This window comes from Heteronotia binoei, chromosome 21, assembly GCF_032191835.1.
Source record: "Heteronotia binoei isolate CCM8104 ecotype False Entrance Well chromosome 21, APGP_CSIRO_Hbin_v1, whole genome shotgun sequence".
NCBI lineage: Eukaryota > Metazoa > Chordata > Lepidosauria > Squamata > Gekkonidae > Heteronotia > Heteronotia binoei.
In genome coordinates, this window is record NC_083243.1 from 53,628,426 (window position 1) to 53,656,395 (window position 27,970).

The window sequence follows — 27,970 nt, forward strand, 5'->3', positions numbered from 1 at the left end:
AGCAATATCCTCTTAATGTATCATTTTAAACATAGAGGAGAAAATAAGTTTTAAAAATGAATTGGATCTGTGTGCCCCAGACCACATTCTGCTTCATTATTTTGACAGTTTCCAGTGACCAGATTCAGCTCAAGATCACAGGGCAGTGAGAGGAAAGGCTCCTGTTTTCCCCTGCCTGTCATTTTCCTGAGCTGAAGCAGCCCTCAGGGGAGAGTAATTTACTGTTTTGGACCTGCATGGGCATGGAATACTGCATGGGCAGCTCCAAAGGGTGGCAAATAAATGGCATTTACCATGGTTGCAACTAGAATTGAGACAAGCCTGTCCTTTTTCTCAAAGCCAACATCTGAATCCAGGATAAAGGGAGACAGAGAGTTCTAGGGTCTAGATGGCTTTAGGCCTACAATATCTGAGTTGAGTAATGAATTGTGACACAACTATGACTTTGCAGCACATAGAAACTATCCTGGTATAGTGCTGTCCAAGAGGAAAATTTTTCTGTTTCCTTGCTTCTAACCTGTCTTCATTCTTTCTACAGTAGCAGCCAGCAAGGACTTAGGCCACATGAATCAGTTCAGTTTAATATTTCATGTTATATAATATAAGAGTGGGGAAATGAAACTCTAAAAGGGATATGCATATTTTCATGTGGGGTAATGAATTTTGCAAAAGGCCCTTTCAGATGCAAGCAACAGCTAAAGTGCCAAAGCATGAAAAGGTTGCTTGGCTATTTGTTTGACCCTTGACTCTCTTGCAGCCTGAATGGCTGCAGCAGTATATCCTTTTGGCCTTCTCTGTCTTGTAGCTGCTTCTCTTTGAGAGAGGAATGAATGGCTATAGACAGAGTGGGAGTTTCCCTGTGGTTTTATTTTCTTGTCAGCTCTAACGCAAGGAACAGATGCAGTTTTCAATGTCTGCTAACATTAGATTAGATCTACTAACAACACAACAAGCCTTGCAAACATGTTTTGTTTTGTTGCTCAAAACTCCCCATTTTCAGTTATGACTCCAAGTGGGCATAGTCTATACATGTTCTACCCATATTAGAGAAATATGTTTCTATTGTGGCAGATACTTAATACACTAAAGAAGAAATGTGTTCCAACATTCCTTACCCAGTGGGTGAAAAAAAATTGCTTCCCCTACTGAGAGAAATTTACAGAGATATGCATGTGTGCTCAGCTATTTCCTTCTATTTGTGGTTTCATTTTTTTAATCTTCAAATTTATATCTCACCATCTAACTTCATTGCAGAAGCCTTTAAGGAGATTTGCCCTGCAGGGCATGGCTACACCTATTCCAGCTCTGACATACGAATGTCCATGAGAAAGGCAGAAGCAGATGAACTTCCACTCAGTTCAGAGGAGCAGGGGGGGAAAAGTGACAGGGTTCCTGACTGGATAATAAGAAAGCAACAACTGCAGGAGGTCTTGAATGGTGCCGTCACTGACATACTGTCCCAGACTGACCTCTCAGCTGGAAAGGGTAAAGTAACATTTGTATGGATCCATCTGGATTGAATATATTCCTATTTATTTATTTATACATACATACCATGCTTTTCTCCCCACTGGGGACAAAAAGCAGCTTACAACATCATTCTTGACTCTTCCATTTTATCCTCACAAGTAGATAATTATGGTTACTGAGATAAGTATAGTTACTGGAAGAGAATGACTGGCCCAATGTCACTCAGGGCGCTTCCATAGCAGAATGTGGATTCAGATCTGGGACTCCCAGATATTAGTCTGATATTCTAACTACCGTACATCATGCATGTTCTCTAATTCAAAGTGCTTTGGAGAGCTGCTAAATTCCCACAAGTCTTTCTGATTTTTTTAGCCAAACAGCACATTAAGACTACTTTGTGCAGTTCATCTTTTTCCCCCTTCAGTATACAGATAATACTGAGCACTGCAGTCTTTAATTATTTTAGTTTTACTTCTACTGAGTTTCTCAAATACCTTTTAATATGTTTCCAAAGGAGTTTACATTTTTAAACTAAAGTAACAATATCATAAAAACAGTTCAAAATGAGAAGTGAAAAAATAACATACTGAAACAAATAACAAAAAATTAACTGCACTGTATGGGGGGCCTTCTGAAAAGAAGCTTACTTCCCCAAAGGAAAAAGAAATGTCTTTACTAGCCATGAAAAGATAACTTACAGTGCAATTCTGTACAGAGTTTCACCAATCTAAATTTATTCAAGTTAATAGGCATAGAATGGAATAACTCTGCATAGGACTGTAGTTAGAGCCAAACCAGACAATGGCTTGGATCTTGCATAGAATTTCCCAGATGCAAGGGTAGGGTCAGTTTTTATTGATTCCCCCCCCCCCCTCCAGCTATTCCTGGGGTCCCCTCTGTCACCTGGGAGCAACATTTTGGCAGACATTTTGGGCTGCTGCAAAAATCAGAAAAAATCACTCCCCCCTGCACCTGTGGAAATTCTAGGTGGGATCCAAGCCAATATTACAGGGCAGTGCTGCATGGCTGGGATTATCCATGCATGTGTGTTGTGCATATGGAATGCAGGCAGAGTTATATCCATACTGAGGCAGTCATTTGCCTTGTAAGTCTTCTTCTTGTAAGTCCTGCTGTTTTGGATGTGTTAACAATAATGCTTGTCACATTTACAGAACAGTCCATTTATTTTATCTTAGTAACCCCTTCAGCAGCTCTGTAAGATAGGTGGCAAGAAGGAACCCCATGACTCCTCTGAGAAAGTGTGGGAAAATAAAGAGGTAGACAAACTAATGTTAGTATTACCATATTTCAGTTGGGAGACTGATGTCAAGACAACTGAGGTGCCTGCCACTTAGCAAGTTCAAGTCTTGAGGGGTGATTTTATTGGCACATGCCATGGGAGAGACACCTCAGTGGGAAAACATGACATAGCATTTGGGTAAATCTAGTAGAACTGAATTTCTACATGATAGGAAGTACAGGAGCTCCAAATTAGTGGCAAAAGTGCTAGTGATTCTTCCCATGCATACAGATATTCTTAGCATGCTAAGAATGATTGTTTTCTAAATTATGTCTTTCATTTTACAGGGGAATCTCCTGAAGATCAGGTGAGTTAAGTATCTGCTGCTACCCATCTGAGATATGGGCATTTAATTTTTTGTATGGAAAAGGCCTAATCAAAAATTCATCTGAAGTATGAATTTTCCAGGTAGCATTTCCTGATGTTTGAATCAAAAGAGATCTGAAGGACCTGTCTGGGTTGGGGCATTGCTGGAGATTGGAGGTAGAACATGGGGAGGGCAGAGTTTGGGACAGGGAGGGACCTCTGCAGGGTATAACATCATAGAGTCCACCCTCCAAAACAGCCATATTCTTCAAGGGAACTAATCTCTGTAGTCTGGAGATAGTTGTAATTCTGGGAGATCTCCAGGCCCCATGTGGACATCTGCTGCCCTAAATTGAGAGTAAGAAAAATATTTCAGGTCTGAAGTTCTTGCAAGGTGAGCTGAGGAAGCTAGTCTCCACTGAGGTAAAAAATATAGGCTGGATGTTGAAGACTGGAGAGACTGAGCAGCCAAGCCTGCAGGTCAGTCAGTAAAAAGAATGCTCAGTGGATAGCAGGACTGTCTCTGGAATATTCTCCATGCATAGAAAGACAGGTTTTGTGGTAGGAATGCCAGCTTCCAGGCGAGACCTTGGAATCCCCTCAAATGACAACTCCTCTCCAGACTACAGAGATAAGTCTCCCTGGAGAAAATGGATGCTTTGGAGGGCAGACTTCATGGCTTTGTACCTTACTGAGATCCCTGTCCTCCCCGTACTCCACCCCCAAATCTCCAGGAGTTCCTCAACCTGGAGCTGGCAACTCGACCCCCCATCCCCTGTCAGGGGCCCTACATTGTGGACCTGCTACTGGCCCAAGTCCATGGCATCTTCAAGGAGGTAGTGCAGTTTTCTTACACTGATAAACTGTGAGAAGAGGAATCTGATATGGAGACCAATCTGCAGACTATTGCGATAGGAGTGCCTGTGGAGTGCATATGGAGCCCACTGTTCTCTCATAAAATCACCATGGCACAAAGATCAAGGAGTTTACGTGTAAATCTTCCTTTTGAGTGGCAAAGTGAGAGGACATGTTCTGAAATGTTAAAATGAGAGTAGAATTCACAATAGCATCCAGACCTTGTAATTATAGGAAAACTTTATAAGGTGGAGAGGATCAGAAAGGAATGATTGTCTGATTTTCTAAATATCGTCCAAATATGATTTTTGGGTTTTTTATATGTTCACACAAAAGTATTACAGAGGAAAATCTAGATGTGTCATGCTAGTTATGGTAGGGCATCTTTATGTATGCATCTGCTGAACTGTGAAAAATTAAGATGTCTTGAGTTCAGAAATGTGTCATATTCAATCAATAATACATTAAATAATACATTAAATTAAATACATTAATAAAAGGGAACACAAGCAGTGGCAAATCAAGTGCAAGACTGTGATCAGGCAGGCTATGAGAAGCATATTGCAAATAAAGACCAACAATAAAAATTTCTTCAAATATATTAGAAGCAGGAAACCAGCCAGGGAGGCAGTGGGGCCCTGGGATGACCAAGGGGTCAAAGGATTACTGAAGGAGGATAGAGAAATGGCTGAGAAGCTGAATGCATTTTTTGCCTCCATCTTCACTATGGAAGATGAGAAGTGTTTGCCTGCTCCAGAACCACTTATATTGGAAGGGGTGTTGAAAGACCTGAGTCAGATTGAGGTGACAAGAGAGGAGGTCCTACAACTGATAGACGAATTAAAAACTAATAAGTCACCAGGTCCGGATGGCATACATCCAAGAGTTCTGAAAGAACTCAAAGTTGAACTTGTGATTCTTTTGACAAAAATATGTAATCTTTCATTGAAATCTGCCTCTGTTCCTGAGGACTGGAAGGTAGCAAATGTCACCCCCATCTTTAAAAAGGGTTCCAGAGGAGATCCGGGTAACTACAGGCCAGTCAGTCTGACTTCAATACCGGGAAAGTTGGTAGAAACCATTATCAAGGAAAGAATGAGTAGGCACATTGATGAACACGAGTTATTGAGGAAGTCTCAGCATGGGTTCTGTAAGGGAAGATCTTGCCTCGCTAACCTCACTAACATTTCTTTGAGGGGGTGAACAAACATGTGGACAAAGGAGACCCAATAGATATTGTTTACCTTGATTTCCAGAAAGCTTTTGATAAAGTTCCTCATCAAAGGCTCCTTAGAAAGCTTGAGAGTCATGGAGTAAAAGGACAGGTCCTCTTGTGGATCAAAAACTGGCTAATTAATAGGAAGCAGAGAGTGAATATAAATGGGCAGTCTTCGCAGTGGAGGATGGTAAGCAGTGGAGTGCCGCAGGGCTCAGTACTGGGTCACATGCTCTTTAACTTGTTCATAAGTGATTTGGAGTTGAGAGTAGGCAGTGAAGTTGCCAAGTTTGCAGATGACACTAAATTGTTCAGGGTGGTAAGAACCAGATAGGATTGTGAGGAACTCCAAAGGTCACTGCACCTCAAAAAGGATATTATAATATTGGAAAAAGTGCAGAAAAGGGCAACTAGAATGATTAAACGTTTGAAACACTTTCCCTATGAAGAAAGGTTAAAACGCTTGAGGCTCTAGCTTGGAGAAATGTCGACTGAGGGGTGACATGATAGAGGTTTTCAAGATTATGCATGGGATGGAGAAGGTAGAGAAAGGAGTACTTTTCTCCCTTTCTCACAATACAAGAACTCATGGGCATTCAATGAAATTGCTGAGCAGTTGGGTTAGAATGGATAAAAGGAGATACTTCTTCACCCAAAGGGTGGTTAACATGTGGAATTCACTGCCACAGGTGGTGGTGGCGGCTACAAGCATAGCCAGCTTCAAGAGGGGGTTAGATAAAAATATGGAACAGAGGTCCATCAGTGGCTATTAGCTACAGTGTGTATATATATGTGTAAAAAAAATTTGGCCACTTTGTGATACAGAGTGTTGGACTGGATGGGCCATTGGCCTGATCCAACGTGGCTTCTCTTATGTTCTTAAAAATTGTATGTGTTGGTTCACAAGTGGATCTTTAAGATAAAGATATAGTATTGTTACATGTTGAAATGGTTTAAAACTTTTAAGATAATACCTCATCTAGTTATCACTACATGGATCAAGCATTTTATCATTCATTAAAATTTGAGAAGTTAAGGTTTATTTGACTAAAAAGATTATGGGCTGGATTCCACAGCAGAGAGTGTGGAAAGAGTTTGTAGTGGCAGCTGTAACTTGTCCTTCTACCAGCATACCATAAAAATTCTCAGTTGAGGGGTGAGGGATCCCCATAAACAAAATCCATCACAGCACAGGAGTGCATAAGTGAAGAGAAGGAATTGGATAAAAACACCATCTTCTACTCATGGATATTCTTGCAAGAGGGAGGATTTAACTTGACATCTTTCCTTAACACCCCCACAAACCATCATATGTTTTGCTTATAAACTCTCCTGGATTTTCAGGTTGTACAGATGGCTTCAGGGGGAAGGGCAAGGTTGGGAAAGATGAACTTGAGTTAAAGTAGGATCTGATCCCATGCCCAAAATTTATCTATATTAATAGACAGAAGAAGGTTCTGATGAAACTGATGAAGAAATAGCACATCAGATATGTATCTATATTTTTGAAACTAAAATCTGAAGGAATGTCAGTGTAAAAATATCTGTTATATATGGCACCAAAAAACCTGAACAAAGTATATAGAATTAATAGTTTACAGATACAGTCATAAAAATAATTATTGTTAAACCGTTGACTTCAATGGATTTTTAAAGGTATAATTCTTTTTAGGGTTACACTGCTAATCTGGTAAATGCAAACCTTTTTTTTTACACACATGATGTCTGTGTACTTCTTCACCCAAAGGGTGATTAAATGTGGAATTCACTGCCACAGGACGTGGTGGCAGCTACAAGCATAGCCAGCTTCAAGAGGGGTTTGGATAAAAATATGGAGCTGAGGTCCATCAGTGGCTATTAGCCACAGCATATTATTGGAACTGTCTGTGGCAGTGATGCTCTGTATTCTTGGTGCTGGGGGGAGGGGCAAAGTGGAAGGACTTCTAGATCCACTTGTGAACCTCCTTTTTTTGGCCACTGTGTGACACAGAAAGTTGGACTGGATGGGCCATTGGCCTCATCCAACATGGCTTCTCTTATGTTCTTACTTCGGTTAGAAAATACTGGGAGGTTGTTTTAGTAATGGTATACCAAATCCTAAAGCACGGGGGGGGGGAAGTACTGGATTTAGTAATGTATATAAAAGATAAGATAAGAGTAAGAGAGAAAATGTGTAATTCATGTACTAGTAATGCCAAAAGTTGTTTTAGAAAAAAAATGGAAATTAAGACCTCTGAATGGAAGAAAAAAAGTCTGGTATTAACTGAAATCTTGCACGGTCCAAAGCAGAGCTGCACCCTTATAAGACTTCATGGACAATGAAGACTGTTAACTCTGCTTGGGACTGCACTGTAAGGGTGCTAATTAGTGCAGAAATCAAAATATCTGTATGGAATCCTTTAAGAACTGCTGATGAGAGTATCAATTATAACACCGGAGAAGCCCCAGGACACATCTCTTCAACTGTACAAATTCTCCTTTAGAACCTCTTTTGTGTTTTATTAGTATAAAAAAACAATAAATTCCCCAGTGGAAAAAAAAGACTGATTTTTTTGTGGTTGCCTTGTTGTTAACGTAGCTTGTCATCAGACATATAAATTCTAACATAACTTGAAAGACTCTGTCAACAGTAGATTTTGAAAAATAGTAACTGTTTTGTAACCAAAAAGGTGGAACCTCAGGTGGTAAGGGGTGAATGATTTTAATTACATTTTTAAAGCACCTTATGTCATTCCATAACTAATGGATGCAGGGCTTTTTACACAGCTTACAATAAACATTCCAGAGACGTCCCACAGGATTTCTACAAGTGCAGGGAAAGTAAAAATTTGAGGTTATCCTAATATCTTCAAAGCAGCCTTTGCCAAAGGGGGTCTGTCTAATGTGTTTTATTTCTCCAACATTTTTAAATAAATATTTTATCAAAGTAACCCTAACAGTGAAATATGGTTGTTGGACTTACCTCCCTACCTCACCATCAGCTGCCAGTATTGATGACCAGAAGATTTTTAGTTAGTTCTCATTTTGAAGTAGCTGTGAGCAGACCTACAGTCATGTTTTTAAGCAAAAATATAGAAACTTTCTGGCCATCGGTATTAAGCAGATCCAGCTGCATTTTTTAATTGTAAAGAACACTCCCCCTGAGAAAGAACACATACTGAATTGGGGCGGGGGCGGGGAAGGGATGCTGTTTTCTTATCTAGCTCTTATTTCCTTTCCTGTACTTTTTTGCAGCTGTTCGATTCTAGGGATGAGTAGATTCCTTAAGTACCATTTTGGTTAGGATCTGTTTTCCCTTGAATGTTGTGCTCTGGCAATGTCCTGTTAAATTTCACAGAACTTTGAGGAGTACAACCTAAGGAAAGAATGCTGTTCATTGTTTCCCTGGGAAGGAAGCAGTCCCATGAGCCCTGGAAATCAGGGGTTCTGGGGAAAATGCTCCCATGCATTGGCAACAACAGCTTGCAAAATAACTGGTCTCTTAAACTAGCTGTTTGTGTTTTAGAAAACTGAAACATTAAAAATTATATGTATTTTCGGTGCACAAAAGGATAATTTTGAACTTTGAAGGGATTTCTGGGGGGTGGTTTGTGTGTGTGTTGCAGAAGTGCACAATTGCATTCTTCTGAGTTGTAGAGAAAAACTTTTATATTCTAGGGAAAATACTTCAGAATTTGTCCATTGTGTATTGAAAAACTAAAAATATGAAATCAAATACAAAGAAAATAGAAGAGTAGCTTTGAAGGAGATTGTGTTTGTCTTTCTTTTGCAGCAGAATAATTATGCTTTTCCTGGGATCCCCGAATCTCAGGGTCACATTATATAGGTATTCAAAGAACATTTCCCTGTGAAGTTTAAGGTCACTGAAGAGAGGAGGCGGAGAATGAGGGATAAATAAAAAGTGCAAACCATTTCTAGGCTGCACATTAGATCTTTCATAGAATGGAGTTTTATACAAAGAGTAGTCTGTGAGGGAAGGACCAATATTTGATCATGAAATCTTCCCCTGCTGGATTTCTCAGTCATCCCTATTTGATTCATCTTCCTGTCCAAAATCTATTGAACAAGTCCTTCTGCCAAAGGATCATCTAACTGGGCTTTTTGCCCCTTTTCTCTGGCTCCACATTGCCCGAGTAAGTAAGGAACAGTCAGCTGATAATTCCTCAGTGGGCTCTAATTGTTAGAGGAGGCTCTCCTGGTAGCTCTATTAAATATTCTTGAGAGTTTGAAACTAACCCTTCCTAGCTGAAAGGAGGGGACACATACGTGTATGTGAGTGGGGGTATCAGTTTGTATCTTGCCACACGTTTCAGCAGATGGAAGGATTTCCATTTGTGGTGTGAGACTTCTTTGCCTTCCCACTCCTGTTCAAGCCAGAATCCCTGAAATGCTGCTCCTTGGGGACAGGGAGCCTCCAAGAACAGCATGAGGAGGAAGTCAAAAGTCTGCAGTAAGAGGAGGAAATCCCTGCCTCTTTCATCAGCAGAAATCCTCTGCAGGATCCAACACATCGTCATGTTTTAATCTGGGAGAGATAGAGAGAAAAGCAGAAAGGAAAAAAACTGTTGAGTTCACTGAAGCGCCTTAGGGTATAGGATCTCTTGCTATCTCTAGTGATCTGATACGGAATAGCAAATCTGCTGCCCTCTAGGAGTGCCTGTTTGCTTCCAGCTTTGTTATGACAAAAAATGCCATAAGTTTTCAGTAAGAAAAATGCCATGAGTTTTCAGTGCCCTGTCATCCAAAATGAACCAATTCATATAGCAATGTTTCTGAAACATCTCATGGCTCAGGGATGTGGGCAGCATGTAACAATACAATATACTTAACAGGACGTCACTGAAGAAGGAAGTTCTTTCCACTGGGAAAATTCCCACATGGCTATGTGAATCCTGCATGGTCTGTGTACAGTCAATGATTGTATTTGTATTTTGCAGGACACAGATGATGTTACCCAAGAACCTGACAGTGACCCAGGTAAATGCAGAGTAAATTGTCGGATCTGGCATCAGTAAATAAAGAAAGATGTATGAGGATGTTGCCAGCGCTGCTGGGGAGAATGCAAAATCGGCTCTTCTTTCCTATAGGAATACATTCTGATTTTACAATGAAGGTTCTGCTGGCAGAAGAGCAGAGTAGTAATGGAATCCACTGGGTAACAGGGATCCTGGAAATGCTGTATCCTCAATAAAATGCTTTGCAGAGAGGACTAGCTTCTGTTAACTGAGCTGAGGAAGTCAGCTTCCTGTTACAGCACAAATTCTTTCTTTTAGTTTTGTTTGGTATAAGAATGCTGAACAATGAACAACAGGCAACAGTTTGTCACCCTATTATACAAAATAATATGGAGATGACAAACAGATTATTGTATCTAAAGATCCTTGAAATAAAGATGCATAATGCCACTTTCAGTGCATGTGATGATGAGATCTACAAATGCTGTTAAAAGGACAAATTGCTAGGATTTTATACTGCTGTTCTTACTTTTGTTATGTTGTAAAAGTTTCCATAAAGAAAATAAAATTCCAATGCACAAATCAATGGCAGCATGCAATAAGAAAATGCTCAATAATATATTATAGTATAAATAAGAACATAATTAGGCGCACCATCCATCTCTCCCTCTCTCATCTATCTATCTATCTATCTATCTATCTATCTATCTATCTATCTATCTATCTATCTATCTATCTATCTATCTATCTGTCTGTCTGTCTGTCTGTCTGTCTGTCTGTCTGTCTGTCTGTCTGTCTGTCTGTCTGTCTGTCTGTCTGTCTGTCTGTCCGTTCATTATGAGTTTTACTCTGATAATAATATTTTCATATTGTTATGTGTTGTTGTGGATTTCTGTTAGAATTGTAAATTTGAGAATAATTATAACTAATATCAATATTGGACTTAAAACGTAGCTTGTGCACAACCACCTGCAGACTTTTTAGAGTGGATTCTTTCTGGTTCCCCCTCCTCGTGTAATCCACTGAGCCCCCCTCCTCAGACTTTGTTTTTTTTTGGGGGGGGGTGTTCAGTGTATGGATTTTCAGCAACACTATAGGGAGCAAAGTGAGGATCTGCAGTAGGAGGGAGAAGTTGGCAACAATCTCCAGACCCTCTTCTGCAAATGGAAATGCCATTCAATTAGAGGAACTGCCTGCTGGAATACATTCTGATATAATGATAGTACGTGTGTCACAGGGAGTTTTCTCATTGTGTACTATCATCAAAAATGTATTAGGTTAGGTAGTATTCATGCATCTTCACTACAGTAATAATGTTTTAGCTGATCTTTGTGTTTTTAAAACATATAGTGCAATAAGCATTCTGTATACCCAGTACGCTTCAGAAGTTGGCTTCTTCAGAAGTTGGCTTCAGAAGTTGGTGATATGCTTCTATTCTCCATCACAGTGAATATGCTCACCAAGTAGATCTGACAAATTAATTAGGATAGTTTAGTGGCAAACATGTCTTAAGACCCTTAGGTACTTCCCCTTGCTATTTACTCTGTTTTGTGAAGTTAGAGGTGTGTAGTGTATTAGTTTTATACAGGCTTACTCTGCATGACGTAGTGATTGAAGTGTCAGGCTAGGATCTGGGAAACTCAAGTCTGAATCCCCACACTGCCTTGGAAGCTTGCTTGGTTGATCTTGGGCCAGCCACATTCTCTCAGTTAAGGAATGCCAGGCTGCCTGGCACCCCTGAGAGCTTTGGAGGTGGGCCAAGGTTCAGCGGTGACATTGTGCTACATGTTGACATCAAATATGGGCTGAAGTGACATCAGCCAACAGTCTGGAAACTGTCTAGAGTGTTGGCTGACATCGCAAGTCAGTTTTCACCCAGACATAACCTCGACATATAGCACAATGTCATTCCCACCCCCAACTGTTCTCCTGTTGGCCCCAAAAGCAAGGGCAGCGGGGAGAGCCCAGCAGAAGAAGAATTCCCACCCAGACTGGGGAAATAACTTGCTGACTCTCAGCTGAACTTACTTCACAGGGTTGCTATGAAGGTAAAATGGAGGAGAGGAAATCAACACAAGCCATTTTGAATCCCCATAAAGGAGAAAGGCAGAACATAATAAATAAATTACTCTGAAGGTGAGAATAAGCACATAGGATTGTAGCCTTCATGATACCAAGCAGTAACGATCTCTTTTATCCCTTTCAGTCTATATGGTAGAAGTTTCTCCTCATTCTCCTGCCCAGCCATTTCCAGGAATTGTAGGGGAGGATGCTGCTCCAGTAGATGAAGCAACTCTATTTCCAGGTATGTCAGCCAGCCTCTTTTTGTTATTGTTGTTGTTCCTAGAATGGCAGACCTTCATTTCTGCCCAAAGGCAAGAGAATTCCCATTGAAGAAGAAGATATTGGATTTATATCCTGCCCTCCACTCCGAAGAGTCTCAGAGCGGCTCACAATCTCCTTTATCTCCCTCCCCCACAACAGACACCCTGTGAGGTGGGTGGGGCTCTCACAGCAGCTGCCCTTTCAAGGACAACCTCTGCCAGAGCTATGGCTGACCCAAGGCCATGCTACCAGGTGCAAGTGGAGGAGTGGGGAATCAAGTGGAGAGCCAGTTTGGTGTAGTGGTTAAGTGTGTGGACTCTTATCTGGGAGAAGCGGGTTTGATTCCCCACTCCTCCACTTGCACCTGCTAGCATGGCCTTGGGTCAGCCATAGCTCTGGCAGAGGTTGTCCTTGAAAGGGCAGCTGCAGTGAGAGCCCTCTCCAGCCCCACCCACCTCACAGGGTGTCTGTTGTGGGGGAGGAAGGTAAAGGAGATTGTGAGCCGCTTTGAGACTCTTCGGAGTGGAGGGCGGGATATAAATCCAATATCATCTTCTTCTTATTCAAACCCGGTTCTCCCAGATAAGAGTCCGCACACTTAACCACTACACCAAACTGACTCTCAACTCTTACAAGCCTGAAGGTCACAGCGTGTCAACAGAGAACAGATGCAGCACTCCAGATTATGGCCGGATCCAGGGGGGAGCAGAGGGGGTGCTTGCCCTGGGCGCTGCCATGGAGGGGGGCGCCAAATTGGGTATGGAGTCCATTCTATTGTATGGGCCTATAAGATAGAATGGGCCCATAAGGGGGCATCATTTTTTAGTTTCCCCCCTCCTCTCAAAAAACATGTTGATCTGGTCCTGCAGATTATACCTTGAGTCCAAGAATACAAGGCAGGATATGGATATTTTAAATACATAATTCTTAAAAATTAATAACTCATATAAAGGAACATAGCCATGTGTTGCACAAGTTACTGATCATCAATAATATAGAATGTAGCAATCTCTTTGGTTTTAAAGCATTTTTTATTTCAAAGAAAATTTACATTAGCTAGAGTATATATTCTATTCTAAAATGTCATCTGCTTTCTATTCCATGCTAACAATACTCACAAATGATACTGTTGACAAATTCTAATGGTGGTTGTTCATTAATGTTGTTTTGAAAATCTTGTTGCCTTGCCATGCTGCCTTTTCTGTCCTGATCTGATTTTTGCCAGATCCCTGTAGAGCAGTGGTTCTCAACTTTTTTGGTATGGTGACCCACAAGTCCACATTTACTTGTTAGGGTGGCCCACTTTTAAAAATCCAAATCAATAAAACTGCAGAAACCTGAGAATGACTTCCACAGGCTTCACAGCCTGCTTTTGTGTCAGGACCCACAGTTTGGGAAATGCTGCTGTAGAGTCTCAGTTGATACATACCATGTACTGTATATACTGAATATTGTTTAGCTCTGAATATATACATCAGCCCATGATGCTACCTTATACTGTGTCAGACCGCTGGTCTATCAGTATTCTCCAGTCAGGCAGGCTCTCCAAGATTGCAGGTGGAGGTCTCTCCTATCCCCTGCTACCTGATCCTATCTGACTGGAGGTGCTAGTGACTGAACCTGGTGACTTCTGCGTGCAAAGCAGGTGCTCTACCTTTGAGCTAATGGTCTTCACTTTAGTGTTTCATATACACTGCTATATAAGTGGAGTGATCATTCCAGCAGTCTGAGTTTTATTTATCCACATATTGCAGATTTGGAGGACTGAGAAAATAGTGGTTCCCTGGTAAATTCATGGCCAAGAAGGGGTTTGAATCAGGGACTTCCTGATTCTAAACTCTGTCTCTTAGATACTGCACTTAGCTGCTATACTGGCTCTCAAGTGCCCCAGCCCTGTTCATGTGTTACTGTGAATGCACGTATATCCTGCCTGTGCATGAGTACGTCTGTTCGTAAAAAAGAGCCCATGTTCTTTACGATTGAAACTGGAGACCAGTACCTGGATAAAAGCAGGGTTTGTTACCACACATTCAGCTGTACATGTGTTGACTGTAACATGACAATTAGTCAGCATACATACAAAGAACAAACACTGTACACAGATTGTGTCTACATTAACTGTATCTTGTGAACTGGGCGCTTGAACTTACCTGGTTTGGGTTGTGTGAGGGCACTTGGACCATGAGAAAAGTTTCTGGTGTACTCTCAGTGTCTACTCAGTGAATGCATTTGACATAGGTTCCTTGGTTGGTCTGATTTTATCAGATACTCATTTACACACAGCAAATGTGGGAGAGGCTGCCAAATATATAATAGGTTAGCAAGTGGAGAAAGGAAATCCTTTATAAAGGATATGGCAGTTCTCAGTAATGGAATGGCAAGATTAGAGAATGCTATTCCTCTGAGGTCAAACAGGCAAGGGAATCTCTTGAGTCATAGTGATTTCCTGGTGAAGTGGTAAGTTGTGCATCCACTGGAGAATAACATTTGCTGCTTAGATAATGACAACCTTGCTATTTCAGGATTGTGTAAATGTCTGGAGTGCTGCCCCTGCACTTGTGCCGTGGACTAAACCTTTCCTGGAATGAACTCCTGGCAGAAATGCCTTCTGCTGTCTCAGTGGCCTGTTATTGAGCTGGTTGGATGACGGGATTGTCTAAGACTGTGGAGAGGTGTGGGTGTCTGTCTGCTGCATCCTTTTCCAACTCTTGATTTCACAGTTGCTGGGATGACTCCCACTGACCCAGTGAGTTAGACAGTGAATTGGTGCAATCCAGAATGGAAGCAGTAGGATGCATAATCAGATAAACTTCATGCCTCTATTGCATAACTGATTAATTAAATTTACTGCCACAAGATGTGGTGATGGCCATAGGCTTAGGTGGCTTGAAAAGCAGATTAGACAAAAACAGAACTGTCAGCCCTGAACACATATAGGATCCAACACAGTTCTTATGTTAAGTTCTATTCCAACAGTGGCTAGTTGTTGGGGAACAAGCATGAAAGGAGAGCTGTTAACTTTCATGCCCTGCTGGTGGGATTTCTATAAGCAAATGTGTATTCCTTTCATGCTTGTCCTCCAACAACTGATTTTCAAAGGCATGCTGTCTCTAGTTTGGTTTTGACTGCTCCCCTCTTAAAAGTATTTAAATCAGAAGCCATCATCATGTGTTGTGAAGCAAAGTTCATAAGTTAATAAGAACAGGCAAAGAGCCCTGCTGGAACAGGGCAAGGGTCTCAGCCTCCCAAGGACCCTGGGACGGTTAATGTGATCTTATTAATCAATTACTAGGCAAACCTTGAGCTGCAGAAAAGGGAAATGGGACCTTATCTCCTGACAGTTTCATCTCTCTTCATTCTCCAAAATAGGCGCCTGCTCCTCTTCTTCCAATATTTGTGGGCCTGGTACCTGTGTGAACCTTCCAGGAGGATACACCTGTCTTTGTTACCCTGGCTTCCAACAGCATCTCAGTCATACCCACTGCATTGGTATTCTCGTAGCTTTTGTTTGGGCTTATTGGAGGGCGCTGGGCATGGGGGCAGGAAGAAGGAACCAGAAAGACTGTCCCAAAAAACAAAAGACCTCCTCCCTAATTAACAAAAACAGGATGTGAAGGCTGGAAAATAGCCTAGCCAATGCTATCAAAGCTTGGCTGAGCTGGAGCCTTCATGGATGACTTTCAAATTCCCACCTGCTGCCCTGCCTGTAGAAAGGGTGAAATTCAGAGCCTTTGCGACCTTGACCTTGACACTCTCCTCTTGATTTCAGATGTTGATGAATGTGAGAGAAATCCATGTGCTGGGAATGGCCATTGCATCAACAATGAGGGCTCCTACTCTTGTCTCTGTTTTTCTGGATACACTCTTCTCACCACACAGGACACACAGACATGTCGAGGTAAGTAGTACGTGTACAGCACCCAGCTGCTTCCAGGGCCACTTTCTGGAAGATAGAAGACCTTTTCAGTGGCTATATTTGACAGTATCTAACTGTGTATACCAGGAACAAATTGAATGCTACCCACAATCACCTCAATGTGCACTATCACCATTTCATCTGAAGAGACACTGTGCATATTTCCTGCAGAAAATACATGCAGTGCCCTATTCCGACAGAATGGTGCCCATGCATGTTGGAAGGATCATGGGTAGCATGCACTCCCAAAGATGTGTAAATGGATACCTTCAAATATAATGACTATCAGGGCTTTCTTTCTCTGGGGGAATGAGCAGAATAAAGTTCTGGAATCTCTTCGTGGAAGCAAAATTCTCAAAAAATGTTTAAAAGTTTGTGAGAGGTAGGGTTGCTAGGTCTGACTCAGGAATTATCTGGGGGTTTTGGGGGTGGAGCCAGGAGACTTTGGGGGTGGAGCCAGGCGCAAGGTTGTGACAAGCAAGATTGAACTCCAAAAGGAGTTCTCGCCATCATATTTTAAAAGGATCATGCTCATTTTAAATGCCTTCCTTCCATTGGAAATAATGGGGATAGAGGCACCTTCTTTGGGGGTACGTAGAATTGGACCCCTGGTGCAATTTTTTTGAAACTCCAGGAGGGGGGGGGTGTTGAGGAGAGGCACCAGATGCTGTGCTTAAAATTTGGTGCCTCTACCTCAAAAAATAGCCCCTCCAGAGCCCAAGATACCCATGGATTGATTCTCCATTATACCCTATGGGAACTGGTCTCCATAGGATGTAATGGAGTGACTGGCAGACTTTTCCCTCCCCCACCGCAGTTTCTGATAACCCTGAAGTGGTAAGAGGGCCTCCAAACCAGGGAATCCCCTGTCCCCACCTGGGGGTTGGCAACCCTAGTGAGAGGCATCTGTGTGTTTCTCCTTCATTTCCCTCTTGAGTTCCAGTACTTCTTTTTCCAGAAAAAAAGCCATGATAATTATAAAAGCCTATTGTGAACAGCCTAATAGGATTTCCTCCTTGTGTATTTCCAGCTTAATAAAAGAGGCAAGAGTCTGTAGCTTTGCTCTAGCAAAGCTCCCCTCTATCCTCCCTGGCAACCTTGCTATCAAAGGATGACCCTTTGCTCTCAAGACAATTGGACACAATTTTCTGATAACTGTTCCCTCCCATTAGTGTGCACGGATAAGGAAAGAAATTCATCGTTGTCTTTGGTTATATTGTGGGTTCCTGGCCTCTGCCTTTTCCATTTTGTACATAAAGACAGTGATGAGAGTGAAAGTAAAGAAATGAAAGGGCAACAAAAATATTCATCTGGTGTTTATATTCATCTTGATAACATTTTACCTGATCCTGAAGCTGGCTTTGTGGAGGGCTTTGAATAAGGACAGGTGCACCAATTTGGATGCGGATACATGGATAACTTAGGAGGAAGACATCCATTTATCTAACTGCTTGACCCCATATTTATTTTAGTGCTTTGGATCTAGCGCAGTTTGCTTAAGGGACATATTTTCTTTGTGTTAACAGATATAAATGAATGTGAGCAGCCTGATATGTGTCACGGAGGACAGTGTATCAACACCCCTGGCTCTTATCACTGTGAATGCAAAACAGGCTACATCCTAAGTCACAGAAGAGAGTGTGAAGGTGAGTCTGAAAGAACCATTGGTGTAGATCCCACAGGAAATTCCCACTAATGGAAGGAGGGCAGAATTTGTCCTGATTCTTCCCTCTCACTGCAGATCTCCAGCCCTCCCCATGCTGTTCCTGGAGAATGCCTGTCTCCCAGGAGCAGCATTTTGAGGGACCATTTTGGAGTGCAGAGGGAGAGGGAAATCAAATAAATTTTCCTTCCACCAATGGAAATTTACTGCAGGATCCAAGTCATTGCTTTCATATGGAAGTCCCTATTGGTTTTCCCAAATAGTTTGTTAATTAATGTTTATTTGGGGAACTTTATTTTCTACACTTATATCTTACTGGTCCTCCAAGCAGCTCAGAGTTCACTGGTCTCTCCTCCATTTAATCTTCACAACAACTGTGTGAGGTAGGTTTGGCTGAGTGTGTGTGACTGGCTCAAGGTCATCCAGCAAGTTTCCTGCAGAGTGGGAATTTGAACTTGGGTCTCCCAGGTCCTAGTCCAACACTTTAACCACTACAGCAAGCTGAGAAAGGCCTTTAATGTACATGGTTGGACTTTTGAACTAAAGACAGACAGACAGACAGACAGACAGACAGACAGACAGACAGACAGACAGACAGACAGACAGACAGACAGACAGACAGACAGACAGACAGATAGATAGATAGATAGATAGATAGATAGATAGATAGATAGATAATAAGCACACATCCTGAAAAGAATGCATAACTTTTTAGAAGAATACATCATATAAGACAAAAGGGAAGGGAATTAATTTCTCTACAGCATATTAGGTTTTAGCTTTCATCTGTCCTGGCTAAAACAAGAACAAACATGGGAAGCAGGAGGATATAGTATATGCAGGACAGAGACTGCCCTCTTCTGGGAAAGAAAGGAAATGCAACATATTCCTGCCTTTGGGTTACCTAGCTGCTGGATTAAAATGCAGAATGGTGTAATATTGATGTGCATATTTGATGAGCATAGCTAAAGAACACTGACTTCATAAATAATCACAGAATAGGAAAACATCATTTAGTGTTTGTTGATTGTTGAACAGTCTTCAGAACACTTCACATATGTTATCTTTTTGTTCTTCCTACAACAACTCTGTATGGTAGGTCAGTATTGTTTTCGTCATAGTGAAAATGGTAGAGAGACTTAAGGCCACACTAGAATTACTTCTACATGAGCATTTACAGCCTTACTGCAACCGCAGGTTCCTGGTGGTAGCTCCACAGATTGGATTGGGACTAGAGATGGGCATGAACCAAACTACAAACTGAAGTTCATCATGTACCAGGCCCGGTTTGTGGTTCGTGAGCCTCGGTTCATGCGCATCCCTATACAAACTTCCCAGGACCATCAACGTGGTTTTGGAGGTTAGTGGAGTTCATAGTGGGAAGGGGGAGGGATGGAAATAATCACTGAATTGGCATGGATCTTTTTCAACCGAACAACCGAACAGGTTCTCAAGGCAAAGGAGATTCATCCTGGTTCATGGGACCTCACAAACCACAAAGTGGGAAGGAAGAACCTCAATTTTCCCTGTTCATGCCCAGCCCTAACTGGGACCATGGTGTGAGGGGAGGAGGGGCCTGCCTTCCAGCATCATTTTTCTCAACGGATATTATTTGCCCTGTCAATGGGCTGCTTGTAGAAGTATTCAGCGCACATTGCACATGCAGCTCTTTAGTGGAGCAAATAACATTCCCTAGGCTATTTTACCTCAGTGAAATAGAGCAGGGCCTGGAGTGAAGAAGAACAAGGATCCGAAAGCATACTTCCTTCCTCTTCTGCAAGCACAGCATCAGTGATGGGAGGGGGAGGGGGAAATTCACCACCTTGTTGTTCCTCCTCACTCTGACCCACCAATCCCTACAGCTGCTCCTCTGCATGGATCCTGCAACCCCAGGAACTATCATTCAATCACAAAGAACTCCAGCAACACAGAGAAATTTAGGGAAATTCCATGTGAGAAAAGATACTGCACAAACAAAAACCAAGACTATAACCACAAGTCAATAAAACAAGACAAGTCAATACAATAAACTGAAACAAGCTGATAAAACATTCTCTGACAATTATACAATTATTCTTTGATTTTCCTAGGTATGTTGCCCTTTTGATAGTAGCATTGTTCATGACCAGAAACTGTGTAAGCAACTGCTGATAACATCTTTTTGAGTTCTCTTACTATTGATCTGTCCTAACTAAACCTCTGTTCCTTGTCTTTCTTTCTAATTTGTTTGGATAGATATTGATGAATGTGCAAACCCAAATGCCTGCCCCAGAGGACGCTGTATAAATTCTCAGGGATCCTTTTCCTGTGTGGCTTGTAGCATGGGATACATTGCATCGAGGGATGGCAGAACATGTGAAGGTATAGCCCATGGCCAGATTCAGTTGGCAAGAAAACTGGAGGGAGAGAGATATTCTAAGGTTCTGCCAGCTATTGACCCAAGTCACCAGTTCTCATAGCAAAAGAGTAAGAGGTTTTATTGGAGTCATATACAGAAATGTCAGGCTTATCCTGACAGATACATTCCTCCAATCATATGTTTGGGATGGACCTTCTTGTGGCCGCAGAACTCAAGTCATTGGAGTAGGAAAGGTTCCAGCTGTATCTAGTGAATCTAAAATGTGAGGTCTGAGGACCAAACTACATGTGATTTGGGAACCTGTGATCAGATCCCTAATAGGTAACCTGCAGAAAACAGCCAGGAAGGAGGAACATTTGAATCAACCCTGGAGAACCACTATTTAAGAACATAAGAGAAGCCATGTTGGATCAGGCCAATGGCCCATCCAGTCCAACACTCTGTGTCACACAGTGGCCAAAAATTTATGTACACACACACACTGTGGCTAATAGCCACTGATGGACCTCTGCTCCACATGTTAATCACCCTTTGGGTGAAGAAGTACCTCCTTTTATCCGTTCTAACCCGACTGCTCAGCAATTTCATTGAATGCCCACGAGTTCTTGTATTGTGAGAAAGGGAGAAAAGTACTTCTTTCTCTACCTTCTCCATCCCATGCATAATCTTGTAAACCTCTATCATGTCACCCCGCAGTCGACGTTTCTCCAAACTAAAGACCCCAAGTGTTTTAACCTTTCTTCATAGGGAAAGTGTTCCAACTCTTTAATCATTCTAGTTGCCATTTTCTGCACTTTTTCCAATGCTATAATATCCTTTTTGAGGTGCAGTGACCAGAATTGCACACAGTATTCCAAATGAGACCGCACCATTGATTTATACAGGGGCATTATGAAATTGGCTTATTTTCTTTTCTATTCCCTTCCTAAAAATTCCCAGCATGGCATTGGCCTTTTTTATTGCAATCGCACACTGTCTTGACATTTTCAGTGAGTTATCTACCATGACCCCAAGATCTCTCTCTTGGTCAGTCTCTGCCAGTTCACACCTCATCAACTTGTATTTGCAGCTGGGATTTTTGGCCCCAATGTGCATTACTTTGCACTTGGCCACATTGAACCTCATCTGCAATGTTGACGCCCACTCACCCAGCCTCAACAGATCCCTTTGGAGTTCCTCACAATCCTCACCACCCTGAACAATTTAGTGTCATCTGCAAACTTGGCCACTTCACTGCTTACTCTCAACTCCAAATCATTTATGAACAAGTTCAAGAGCATGGGACCCAGTACTGAGCCCTGCGGCACTCCACTGCTTACCGTCCTCCACTGTGAAGACTGCCCATTTATACTCACTCTCTGCTTCCTATTAATTAGCCAGTTTTTGATCCACAAGAGGACCTGTCCTTTCACTCCATGACTCTCATGTACTTCCTTGTGGCTTCAAATCAAACTGGAATATCTGCAGAGGGGGAGGGTTTGTTCCCTATATGAACTATGATTTTGGTACCCCGCCTTTGACATCAAATGAAAGTTCCACGTCTTCCATACTGCAGCCCTGATCTGGATTTTCCTCGCCTCCGGGGAGCCCTGATGATAGGGGCGATTGTTCCACACTGCCCAGTTTTATGTGGAACTTTCCTCATGTGTGCGTGTGTCATACTTTTGTTTACAGAGTGTTCAGTTTGGGGTTTGTTTGTTTTTGCACTTACACTGTTGCACTGAAGTAATGGAGCAATTTAAACCCTCCTCCCCCATTGGCTTATACAATTAGCACCCTCAAAACCCACTGTTGTATTGTACTTTGCCTGCCTTTAGATTAGGTAGCTGCTTTCCTGTACTAGACTGGTTGTTTTGATTAGCTGTGTTGCACTTCCTTCCCTTTTTAAATTAAGAACAGTAGCTAAAGAATTCAGCATAGGTACAATCAGGCCTTTTTTTGTAGCAGGAACTCCTTTGCATATTAGGCCACACACTCCTGATGTAGCCAATCCTCCAAGAGCATACAGTAGGCCCTGTAGGAAGAGCCTCGTAAGCTTTTGGAGGATTGGCTACATAAGAGGGGTGTGGCCTAAAATGCAAAGGCGTTCCTGCTACAAAAAAAGCCCTCGGTACAACTATGGATGATTGCAGGGCTAAGGGAATATTACTTTGGAAGTTTGTTGTTGAAGTTCTTTCAAGCACCTTTATACAGGTCCTGTTCTGTCCATCAGTGAAGAATTTTGCTGTGTTTATGCAGTATTCATTATTACTGTGCACCAGTTTTGTTCACAGAAAGTGCATATGTAGGAAAAACAGTACACCTACCAGCACCTCTTTTCGGCTAGTGGAGACTGGGGCCACCGCCTTGGTTCACCTGCCTGCAAGGGACTCAATGGGCTGCCAGCTCCTATGCTGCAACCCCAGCTTGCCCACCTGCACTACACACAGAATTTGAAAATGGCACTCAGGTGCAGTGCTCGGATATGTTCTAGGGAACGTACCATGAGGCAGCAAGAGCAAAGCAATGATTGGCTGCTTATTTGGAGCCTTCTGGCTGGCCATGACAATTCATTCAGTGCATGCACAGTCTCACGCTGGATTTCTGGGACATTGGCATGCAGATTTTTTAGTAAAGGAGTCACTGCCCACCCTGCCCCAAATGGTGAGATAGGTGAAGCACTGTGAACCAGCATAGGCATTTCAGACAGTCGAAAAACTGAAATGATCAAGGGGAAACGAGTTTCAGAGAGAGTGAGAGGGGGGCATAGAAAACCCAGGACAGCAAGGGATTGCGAACAAAGCAGTGTGAAAACAAGGCAAAAAAATCAGTAACAGGGAAAATGAAACTGAAACATTTAGGCTGTCTGGAAGATGCCATCAGCTGGCTTATTCAAAGGACTGCAGCCCTAAGCATGGTTTCCTGTGAATAAATCCCATTGAACATAGTAGGACTTATTTTTGAGTAAACATTATTGACACATGGCATAAGAGGAATACTGGTTCAGCTCATCTCTGCCTTGGACCCTTGTGGCTGCCTGTGGCTCTTTAACTCTTTCAGGCCCCTCCAGCTCTGGCATCATAGATGATCATCTAGGTTAGCCTAATTGAAGTTCCCAGATAAGGAGAAAAGTAAGGTATAAGTGCCTAAATAAAAGAACACAGAGCAGCAACATTGCATCTATCTTCGGCCTAAGATTTGAAGAGAGATTAATGGCAGAATGAACTTCCTTAGAAAGACTTGAAAGAGTATGCTAAAAAAAGTAGCGTATGGTGGGTATTTCCTGTTTTTCTCCTTAGGCAGAATACCTTGTCCCCATTAATCGACACAAGGTGACTGTGTTTTCTCTAGATGTTGATGAATGTGTCTCACCCACGGCCTGCCCTCTGGGAATCTGCACCAATACACAGGGATCTTTCACTTGCCAAGCCTGTGATGCTGGCTATGCACTCTCATCTGACAGGCGCACCTGTGAAGGTAAGATACTAGACCCCATTCTACCAGCTGAACGAAGAAGTAAGTTTTTACATCCTGCTTTTCTCTACCCTGAGCCAGTTTGGTGTAGTGGTTAAGTGTGCAGACTCCTCTACATGCACCTGTTGATGTGACCTTGGGTCACCTACAAATTCTCTCAAAGCTGTTCCTCTCAAGAGCAGTTTCTGTCAGAGCTCTCTGAGATTCCTTTAGGTAGTGATGAATGGGATATAAATCCAATCTCTTACTAGTCAGTCAGTCAGTCAAAAAATTATTGTGTATAGCCATTGGCCATTGCAAAACAGAACATGAACAATAAAGTTCCCAATTAACACCTTAAAAGTTCCCCTGAAAGACCAACTTCAAGAAGTTACAGCATTTGATATTACTCTTGCTCTTTTGTTGTGTATGTGGACTCAAGTGAGAACTGAATTGGGTGTTCCTGCCTGGCTTATTGGAGCCCTACGAACAGACTTGGGAACAATGAGCAGCAGGATCCAAATCCCTGCTGCCCTGCTCCAATCATGGGCCCTCTGCTGGTTTGAATGGTTTAATAGCGTGCTTGCGCAGACACCCTGATGTGTATATATAGTTGGCCTGTTGGCCCCTTTCCCATTTTTGGAGTGCTGGCTACCTTATGCTATGCTTAATAAAGAGCTGATGATCACTACCACCTCACCTCTTCCATGCGTTAAACCCACTATATTATATCTTCTTGGCTGCAAGGTCAAACAAAGAGACTCTATAGGACCCATGAACATCATTGTCAGATAACAGAGATAAAATATTTAATCTCTTACTATTATTATTCAAAGCACTTTATATCACCTTCCCATCCTCTCTCTACACAACAGACACTCTGTGAGTAGATGGGGCTAAGAGAGTTCTAAGAGAACTGTAACTGGTCCAAAATCACCTAGCAGGCTTCATGGGGAGGAGTGAGGAATCAAACCCGGTTCCCTGGAGTAGAGTCTGCTGCTCCTAACCACTACACCATGCTTGCTAGACAGAGAGTGTGACTGACTCCAAGTCACCCAGTGGTTTTCATAGTAAGTAGGGTTTTGAATCTGGATCTTTCAGTATGCTCCACCAGCTCACATATGTAGTAGGATTGCTGGACAAACATAGATGATTCTTGATTGATTCTTAACTTTCTTGGAATATTTCTTAACTTGGTGTGGTCTCATTGATATGCTTTTTCCATCTCTGTCAAGACCTCTTATTAAGGATTGGTATGAAATAGCTTGTGAACAAAAGTTCATGAGAAATTTTGGCCTTTTCTTGGTTCATGAACTGAAGTTCACGGCAGGTCAACCAGCACAAACTTTCCACAAACTTTCAAGCAGTTTGTGGAGGTTTCTGGCAGTTCATGAATAGATACATTTCCAAACAAACTGTCTCCACTCAAACAAAATATTAACCAAACTTCAAAGCAACAAAACAACTTCAAAGCAAACGGGGGGTGGGGGGTGGGCAGGTGACTTCTCCAGCCTTGGAAACACCAATAGGTTCCCTGTACATTTCATATGTGTCGCTTACACTTTTGAACCTATGCCTGACATTTTCCCCAAAAGCAGTGTCCTCGGACCCCCTAAATCCCACCTCGGACCTACCAAGCTTGGATGGCATATAGAGGAGCATCAGGGGAAGGTTCCCTGAGAGTTTGATGTCTTTAGCTTCCACAGGGTCTACTCTGTACACTCCTGAACCCACACCTGTCATTTCACCAGAAAGCACTTTCCTGGAGGCATCTACTTTGGGAGGAGGTAACTTGGGTCCCATAAATTCAATCCTCACCAAACTCGGAGGGCAGGTATAGGAGAGTCAGCCAGAGATCACTGTGAGTTTGGTGTCTCTAGCATGCTGGGGGAGGGATGTTCTGTCATGTCACAAACCAAATCAGTTTGTTTGGTGGCAAAAAGCTTGTGATAGTTCATGAATCACAAACTGAACCTGGTTCATACCCATCCCTACCTCTGATCATAAGTTCACACCATTAGCAGTATAATGTGTTTAAGTTGGGAACACATAGCAGAGGTATATGTGTCCCATTAATGAGTTGGTTTGAGCTTTGCAGCTAACTTTCATTAACTCAAATTAGGACAATTCCGAGGAGAAAAACTAAATGGATCCTGTGAGTGAAAGAAATGAGTGAATAATTATTCAGAAGGATTAAGCGAGACAAGCCTGTCTAGTCTTTTTAAGCCACAAATTAAAGGAAGAGAGGCATATTGGATTTTCAGTGTCAAAAAACCAAGTGAGAGTAATTAGGCTGGGATACTAGAGATACAAATATGCCAGTATAAAATAAAAATAGACAAAGGATTAACAAAGCCAAAGTGGAAAAAAACCCCCAATTAATTAGAGACCATAGAGAGATGGGCTTAGGGAAACAAATTAGCAAAGGGCTTGAAAAAATGCAGGTAAGTTTAGACTGGTGAATAGGCCAATTGAAACAAAAATGTTTTTGTTTTCTTTTAATTAGTTAAGAAAATTAACAAAGATTGCTTTGTTATTATAAACTGATATAAGCAACTTGTTTTGGAAATGTAACATGAAGATTTTAGGAAAAAATATTTGAAAGAGATTGTATTTTCCTGAGTAAGGATAATACGCATGAGGGCAATGTAAATAGAAATGGGTACAAACTGGAAAAATGTGGTTCATTCAAGTTCATGCCTCGTCTGTCTCATGACACTAAATTGTTCAGGGTGGGAAGAACCAGAGAGGATTGTGAGGAACTCCAAAGGGATCTGTTGAGGCTGCGTGAGTGGGCGTCAACGTGGCAGATGAGATTCAATGTGGCCAAGTGCAAAGTAATGCACATTGGGACCAAGAATCCAAGCTGCAAATACAAGTTGATGGGGTGTCACCACACCTCAAAAAGGATGTTATAGCATTGGAAAAAGTGCAGAAAAGGGCAACTAGAATGATTACAGGTTTAGAACACTTTCCCTATGAAGAAAGGTTAAGACGCTTGGGGCTCTTTAGCTTGGAGAAACGTCGACTGTGTGGTGCCATGATAGAGGTTTACAAGATTATGCATGGGATGGAGAAGGTAGAGAAAGAAGTACTTTTCTCCCTTTCTCACAATACAAGAACTCGTGGGCATTCAATGAAATTGCTGAGCAGTCGGGTTAGAACGGATAAAAGGAGGTACTTCTTCACCCAAAGGGTGATTAACATGTGGAATTCACTGCCACAGGAGGTGGTAGCAACTACAAGCATAGCCAGCTTCAAGAGGGGGTTAGATAAAAATATGGAGCAGAGGTCCATCGGTGGCTATTAGGCACAGTGTGTATATATATGTGTGTATATATATATGTGTGTGTGTGTGTGTGTGTGTGTGTATAAATTTTTGGCCACTGTGTGACACAGAGTGTTGGACTGGATGGGCCATTGGCCTGATCCAACATGGCTTCTCTTATGTTCTTATGGGATAAAGAAAGTCATGGGCCTCAGTTTGCAAGACCTGAGCAAGGCTGTTAATGATAGGCTGTTTTTGAGTTGATTAATTCATATGGTCACCATAAGACAGAAGCGACTTGACAGCTCTTAGAATGCATGCTTCACACAAACTGAAGGACTTCATTTTAATAGTTCATGATCCATGCTGAAAAATAAGATCTTGCATGTTTGCAAAGAACAAGATATGTTTGCAAAGAACAAGATATATATAGCTTTTCTCCAAATGTCCTCTGGGCATCCAAAATATTTGGTTACAATCTAACACTTGGGCTAAACAGGATTCCTATTAAATTACATTTGTAGCCTCTGGAATTTCAGTATATGTGGTATATGGAACTGTATCCAATAGATAATAGAGGTTCACATAAGATAAATTTTACTTTTACTAAGATCACATTTGCACATTACATTTTCTAGAGGAAAAATGCCTAATTTTTTAAAGCATACACCTACAAATGTAATGTGTGAACCATACAAGTACATTCCTCAGAGAGCAGACTGGCTGCAAATGCCTGCTGGATGTACACTTGGTGTGGGGTTGGCAAATTCAATTTGGGAAATCCTACAAACTGGTGTGTGTGTGTGGGGGGGAGATTGCCTGGAGGATAGAGTTTTTTTTGGGGGGAGGGGGGGCTAGCTCATCAAGTATATGACTCCCTCTGAAGCTGCTGTTTTGTCTAGGAT

The 27,970-nt window shown here is 42.0% G+C and overlaps 1 protein-coding gene across 1 annotated transcript in view; it reads left to right on the forward strand.

Moving 5' to 3' along the window:
• Positions 1 to 27,970, forward strand: part of LTBP2 (latent transforming growth factor beta binding protein 2) — a 178,858-nt gene that overhangs the window by 126,834 nt on the left and 24,054 nt on the right. The window contains exons 12-21 of the mRNA XM_060261626.1: positions 1,255 to 1,485; positions 3,058 to 3,077; positions 10,085 to 10,124; positions 12,309 to 12,411; positions 13,665 to 13,666; positions 15,797 to 15,916; positions 16,197 to 16,325; positions 17,870 to 17,989; positions 20,242 to 20,367; positions 23,696 to 23,821. Coding sequence (XP_060117609.1) covers positions 1,255 to 1,485; positions 3,058 to 3,077; positions 10,085 to 10,124; positions 12,309 to 12,411; positions 13,665 to 13,666; positions 15,797 to 15,916; positions 16,197 to 16,325; positions 17,870 to 17,989; positions 20,242 to 20,367; positions 23,696 to 23,821 — 1,017 coding nt within the window. The remainder of the gene's footprint in view (positions 1 to 1,254; positions 1,486 to 3,057; positions 3,078 to 10,084; positions 10,125 to 12,308; positions 12,412 to 13,664; positions 13,667 to 15,796; positions 15,917 to 16,196; positions 16,326 to 17,869; positions 17,990 to 20,241; positions 20,368 to 23,695; positions 23,822 to 27,970) is intronic.